The sequence below is a fragment of the Chinchilla lanigera genome, unplaced genomic scaffold (genome assembly GCF_000276665.1).
Source record: "Chinchilla lanigera isolate Chin_1 unplaced genomic scaffold, ChiLan1.0 scaffold00024, whole genome shotgun sequence".
Classification (NCBI taxonomy): domain Eukaryota; kingdom Metazoa; phylum Chordata; class Mammalia; order Rodentia; family Chinchillidae; genus Chinchilla; species Chinchilla lanigera.
In genome coordinates, this window is record NW_004955425.1 from 20,961,923 (window position 1) to 20,968,912 (window position 6,990).

Genomic DNA, 6,990 nt, shown 5'->3' on the forward strand with positions numbered 1-6,990 from the left:
ATTAAGCATTGAATTTGGTTGTATCGTATATGTTAATAGTAGTATTAAAAGAGAATAGTATTCAAAGAGAATTCAAAATAAAGATAATAAGTTGGACTCCTTTATTTTAAAGAGAAGTTGAAGCCAGGTGTGGTGGCACACACCTGTGATACCAGGAATTCTGAGAGGCTGAGGCAGGAGAGTGTCAAGTTTGAGCCTTGCCTGATCAATATACTGAGACCCTGGCTTAAAATAAAAAATAGATAAATAAAAGCCAGTAGGCATACAGCTCGGCGGTAAAGTACTCGCCTTACATGTGTGAGGTCCTGAATTCAATCACCAGTACTGGGGGGGAGGGTCAGATGCCAGGCAACCGCGGTGGTCTGTCTCCAGAGCAAGGGGCAGGTTTTCTCTGTGTGTTTCCTTGGTGCATCTGCCTTCCAGAGCAGATGAAGAGGTTCTGGGCAGCAGAGCTTGAGAATTGTGCAGAAGAAGATGGAGACAGTAGTTGCTCTGATTTGATCATTACACATTATGTGCATCTATTAAATTATCATACTGTACCCCTTAAATATGTACAATTAAAAATAGTAATAATTATTTTGAGACAGGATCTCCTTAAGTCTCTAAGTTGCCCAGGTTGGCTTCAACTTGTGATTTTGCTGCCTCGGCCTCCCAGGTGCTAGAATTATGGGTGTGTTCTATCCCTAGCCTAATTTTTAATTTTTAACTATGCAGAGGAGGAATCCAGCTCACTTCTCATGATCTTTTAACGATTTCTAGAACTCTAAGGAGGCAGTAATGGCTTAAAATGTATTTCATAGGGAAGTAGTAGACCTATTATAAAATTTTGCTGAGCCTAAAAATTCATTCTAATATAAAATTTTAATTATAAAAATTTCAGGCTTTATGCAGAGAGTGTTGAAATTCCTCCTTTTTCTCAAGAATTTGAAGTTGCAAAATATAACACCTTGGAAAGAGTAAGTCTTATTTTTATTTAGTAAAAAATAAATTGTGCAAATGATTTCTGAGCAGCTGGGTGTGGTGGCACATGCCTGTAATCCCAGCTCTCAGGAGGCTGAGGCAGGAGGATCGTTAAGAGTTTGAGACCAGCCTGGGCTACAAAGTGAGTTCAAGGCCAGCCTGAACTGTATAGCAAGACCCTGTCTCAAAAAGACAAAAAAAAAAAAAAAAAAGTCTTCTGAGCATTTTTTCTGTTTGACTACTTTCTCATTGCTTTGAAAAATTATTCATATACTGATATCCTATATTCCATGATATATGAGTTAGTATTGTTTAACCAGTCAAAATATTTTTGTTTAAAAAATATATTTTTAATGCTTTAATTATAAAATTATGCTTATTGTACAAATTTTAAACAGTATAAAATATTAATACAGCATTAAAAATAAGTCTTTCTCCATGTTACTAACAGTGATTTATATTTGAAAGGGTAGATTTGACATCAAATTGAATTGCTGTTCCTTTTGCATGAAAATAAAACCAGAAAACTTTTCTTTGACAAAGTCACACAAGTAAAAGTCAACACTTGCCTTTAAAGTGATACTCCATTTGTGTTTTCTAGATGTTTTAATAAAATTAAATTGAAAGTAACATTTCCCCTGTGGTAACAAAAAAATAAAAAGTGATATACTATATACATATACAGAGAAAATACAGGAGGGAAAATACAAAAACATGAATGGTGATTACCTCTCTGTAGTAGAATTTCAGGTGATTTTTATTTTCTTCTTGGTACTTTTCTATAATTTCGAAGTTACATCTCTAAACACAGACATAGTACTTTGTAATTATACCAGTATCTTCAGGTATCGTGTGTGACTACTTTTTTCCTCAGCACAGCTTCTGGAGATACCCCTGTTTTCCAGGTGGGCGTGGACAGAGGCCGGGAAACGGTGGTGGTGGAGCTGCAGTGCGCCCAGGAACCTGGGGACTGTCCTTTTCTGATATCTGCACACTTCCTGGTGGCTGATAGCATGCAGGTAATGCTTTTTATATTGGTGCCTGTGTATCCACCCACTTTCGTTCCTCCCTCAGAACTGGTCACAGAACCAGCTAGCCTGTTGTCTTGGTCAGCTGGGTCTGTTATAAATAGTCTGGTGTTCGGTAGCTGGGTGGATTAAACAGCAAATATTTATTTCTGAGTGCTGGAATTGGAAGTCTGGGACTAAGATGAGGCTGATTTCCTCTAGAGTTTCTGTCCTTCTTGCTGTGTATCCTCCTTTCTTCCTTTGTAAGGGTACCAGTCATATTGAGGTAGTGTTTAATGCTCATGACTTCATTTAACTCCATTATCTCTTAGTGTTAACTTAATTACCGTACATAGTTCCATGCTGAGGAACTGGGTAAGGTTAGGGCTCCAGAATACGAATTGGGAAGGAGGCCACAGTTCAGCCCATAATATCTGGTAAGTAGTTCTTCAGCATAGAAATGTGTTTTCTTTCAGAGTATGAGAAGTAACTACTGAGTCCCCTAAGTAGAGTGGCAGTGGTGCTGCCAGAGGAGAACACTTGCTAGGTACGGTGTGTAGGGTTTGTGTTCTGGCCCATAGCACTCATGGGATATTTTCTAATGTGTATGCACCTTTTAAGCAGTCCATCAGCACACCTCATCGATGGCTTGCTCGGTACCAGGCATTCTGCTAGGGCCAGGATTGAAAAATGAAAAGTGTTATAGCCCCTGACCTTCAGAAATCACCAGTATGGAAAGACACCACATATTCTTTGTTGCAGTCTACCGTGATAGTTCTGAAATATCAATAACAGTAGTCTTAGTTACTTTTCTTTCTTTCTTTTCTTTTTTTTTTTTATAAAGAAGTCTCTTCTTTTTTATTTATTTAAAATTTTTTTTTTTTGTCTTTTTGAGGCAGGGTCTCACTATGCAGTTCAGGCTGGCCTTTAGCTCACTTTGTAGCCCAGGCTGGTCTCGAACTCACAACAATCCTCCTGCCTCATCCTCCAGAGTACTGGGATTATAGCGTCCACCACCACGCCTGGCAGCTTTTCTCTTACAGCTCAGACAAAATACCTAACACCCAAAGATAATAGTGGAAAGGTTTATTTAGCTCACAGTTTGTAGAGGTTTCAGTCTGTAATAGGCTGGCTCCAAGGCAGGGCGGCATATGGCAGAGGGGCAGCAGTCCACAGCGGCAGAGGGGCAGCACAGTCAACAGCCAAACCTTAACAGCGTCTTTCTGCCCATTTTAATACTTGTAGGGTGGTGCCAATCCAATCATCGGACTGATCCAGCAGTTGTGCACCCTTAATTCCCAGCATTGCACTAATTGTGCAATTGATTACCACTAATCAATCACAGACTCTAGATTTAGCCACCTCCAAAAAAACTCTATGACCACACGGGGCTTTGGGGGACATGTAAACACACAGAAGGCAAACACTGGAATGTGTGTGAAGTACTGTGGGTTTGAGGTCACAGATCCCTGGGGTCGGCAGTGGGGTTTGCCATGACACCTTTGCCCAAGGTCAGCATCAAAGGGAGAGCACTGTTCCAGTGTAAAAGGGTTACGAAAGAAAAGTACGTCCAGAATTGATGCCTCCAAGTCAAATGGAACACGCAGCCCCACCAAGGAACTTCTCAGCTAGACCTTGAGACTTGCTGCCTGCCTTGGGCCAGAAGCACAGCAGTGGCGACATCCGCTGCTGCCCACGGCACGGGGCTCTTCTCGCCTCGGCCTCAAGCGGCTCTGCGCACACGCTCACCCGCGGAGTGGCCGCCGTGTGTCCGAGGGCTCGCAGGAGCCGTGTCTTGGCGAGGACCGGGCCCAGATGCCCCCCGGCGCCCTGCGCACCCGCGGGCCGCCCTGGGGGGCTGCAGACAAGAGGCCGGCGAGGGCGAGGAGCTCAGCCTGCGGCCCTGCGGGCCTCCCCCTTCCCCCCAGGTTCCATAGGCAGGGTTTGTGCCTGGATGCCCCAAGGCCTTTGGAGGTTGCGAGGGCTTTTCGGAGGGCTCAGCGCAGCCAGTGACGAGCTCGTCCTCCCTGCCGGGCTTGGCGGCGGCTTCGAGCATAGTGAGGGGAGGGCCGCCCCTCCCCTTGGCTCGTGTCCCCCGCTTTAGCCCGCAGGAGCTGCTGTCGCCCTCGTCCGCGCCGGCTTCGGAGCCGGCGGTGTGGACCGGCACCCGCGGGAGCTGACCTAAGGAAACCTTTCCTCCTCAGTTGGAGGTGCCCGGTATTTTGTCTCAGCAATGAGAGAAAAGTAACCAAGAGATAGTCTTGTTTGTGAAAAGTGGATTTAAGTAACTCTGCAAGAAAACCGGTTTGTGAACTCCTTCGTGGCAGGGACCCACTGCGCCCATACAGAGATGCTCAGAAAGGCGGAGTGTTGGTAAGACCTTTGCTGTGTGCTCTGATTCACAGACCCGGAGACAGGCCGCTGCAAAGAACACCGCGGCAGACGCAAGTGAATATTACGAAAACTACATTGAAGTGTTGAAGAAACAAGGATTTCTGCTCAGAGAACACTTTACGCCTGAAGCAACCCAGTTAGCATCTGAAAAACTGCAAGCAGTAAGATGAAGTGATACCTGCTTTTTGTTTTTCGGTTGAAATTTTCTCCTTGTAGAGTTGGGGATTGAGCCTAACCCTTTGCTCATGTTCAGCAAGCACTACCACTGAACCACATCCCCAACCCTGTTGAGTATTTTTAATGGAAATGTTTTCTTTGTTACAAATAAAATTGATAGGACAGAAAATGAGTTAAGGAAGAAAAGGTAAACTCACCAAAAGGTATAGATGCAGAATGTGGGGTGAGCTCCAGGAAAGCCCTGAGAGTGATTCCTTCTTTCAGCAGTGAACCCGTACAGCTTTCAAAACATTGCATTACACTCCAGGCAGACTTGAGGGTCCCTCACCCTGACTGCTTCTATTTAACACCACTGGCAGGCCTAACGCTCACAGGATGAAGGGAAAGACAACAGGAAGAGTAAAATCAGTAAAAGAAAGGGGGGTGTGTGGGACAGAGTCAGAAGAGGGAGAGGAAAGCACAGGGAGGAGGAGAACGAAGGTGGGGAGAGCACAGGGAGGAGGAGGAGAACGGAGGTGGGGAGAGGGGGCTGAGGATGTGGGGAGAGCACAGGGAGGAGGCCTGGTGTGTTACAGTTCCCTGGTGCTTAGTGTGTTTGTGTTGCTATCCCAAAATACTTGAGCCCAGGTACTTAGTAGGTAAAGGAGTTTATTTGGCTCACAACTGCGTCACAGTTCTGGTGGCTGAATGTCCAAACAGCGTGGCACCAGCATCTTGGCACGGTGGGGAGGCTGGGGTGGTGGGTGGGTGGTGGCTGTCACATACCATGGTGAAATGGAAACGGAAATGGTACTTCCCAGAGAAAAGCACCCAGAGAAAAATCCCTTCTGAGGGGAAGACAGCACCCTGCGATCTAATTACCTCCCACAGGTCCCACCCCTTTGGTGGACCACCTCAGCACCACCACTGGGTGCCAGGCCCCAGCACAGAACCTCTGGGGAACACACTCAAGCCTGCCCAAGCACTTGGACGAGGAGGCTCTGCTCTGCTGGGATTTGTTTTTTCATCTCACACCTCCATTCATCTACTTGTGTTAGGTTTTTATTTTTTGTTTTGTTTTTTTGAGACAGGGTCAGGCTGTATAGTTCAGACTGGGCTTGACCTCACTATGTAGCACAGTCTGACCTGGAACTGGTGGCTATCCTCCTGCCTCAGCCTTCTGAGTGCTGGGATTACAGCTGTGCCCCACTATGCTCAGCTCCATGTTAGTTTGAAAGACGGTCACTTATGATGATTTTTGTGGTGATTCTTTGTTATTCTTTGTTGCAGTTGCTTTTGGAGGAGGTCATGCACTCAAGCACTCTGAGCCAGGAGGTGAGCGATTTGGTGGAAATGATTTGGGCGGAAACTCAAGGCCACCTGGAGCACACACTTCTCAAGCCTGTGAACAAGATTAGCCTCAACGATGTGAGTCATGTGTGTCATTACATGGGGTATGCTTCCTGCTTTAGTCACTTCAGTGATAATACATCTGCCTGCTGGTTGGATTGCCCTGGAGTTCATTGATTGTTCTTTCCTTATACCCTAAAGAAAGGGGATATGTAAGAGCACTAAGGGAAAAAAACATCAAGCAACTGCACATCCCCTCCCTGCAAGAAAAAGCTCGGTGTGGTGGCGCATGCCTGTAATCCCAGCACTCAGGAGGCTGAGGCAGGAGGATCACTGGGAGTTTGAGGCCAGCCTGCGTTACAAAGTGAGCTCAATGCCAGCCTGAACTACATAGCGAGACCCTCTCTCAAAAAGACGAAAAAAAGGAAAAGAAACTACACATCCCTGCCTGAGTCTCTGGGCCATGAAGTTTGTAGCAGGCCTAAGGGAGAGGGACAGCCTTGTCCTCACTTAGATGCCCAGACTCTGACCTGTTTCACCTTTTGACGGTCTTAGGAAAGACAGGCACGCTTTAGCCCACCAGTATATAGTTGTACAGTGGCAACTGAAAGAAGATATACTCAATGGTACAACTTACATAACTGCCTTATCATATGAAGATAAATAGGCAATTTTCTCCTATGGAATTAGATCAGTTTATTTTAGGGAGAAAAAGGTTTCTTGGGGTGAGGTCCACAAAGCATCTGTGTAATTAGGAACATGGGCTGGGGAGTTTGTTCCTGGTTTGACGGTGACGTCTTTCTACATTTCTCAGATGAAGAGGGAGCGTCCCACAGTTGCATTACTCCTCCTCTATTGTATGAATTACGTTATGTTCATGTACATATAAATGTGCACACATGCATAGAAATACAAGGCTCTGGCCCTTCTCTCTAGTTAAGTAGAGGCCAGTTTTGGAAGAGTCCTCAAGGTGTCATTGTCATGGCTGAGCTGTCTCCAGTGAGGGTCATCATCTGCTTATGGCAGCCAGCTTTCCATCACTATAACATCCTAAAAAGAGAAGAGGTTTCTTCTGGCCCCACCGCCAGTTAGCATCTGAAAAACTGCAAGCAGTAAGATG

The 6,990-nt window shown here is 45.6% G+C and overlaps 1 protein-coding gene across 1 annotated transcript in view; it reads left to right on the top strand.

Moving 5' to 3' along the window:
- The window catches only part of Parp4 (poly (ADP-ribose) polymerase family, member 4), a gene marked incomplete at its 5' end in the record, with an annotated part of 90,940 nt that overhangs the window by 4,891 nt on the left and 79,059 nt on the right, over positions 1 to 6,990 (top strand). The window contains 5 exon segments of the mRNA XM_013514867.1: positions 884 to 959; positions 1,869 to 1,982; positions 4,376 to 4,525; positions 5,811 to 5,953; positions 6,783 to 6,788. Of these exon segments, the coding sequence (XP_013370321.1) occupies positions 884 to 959; positions 1,869 to 1,982; positions 4,376 to 4,525; positions 5,811 to 5,953; positions 6,783 to 6,788 (489 nt within the window).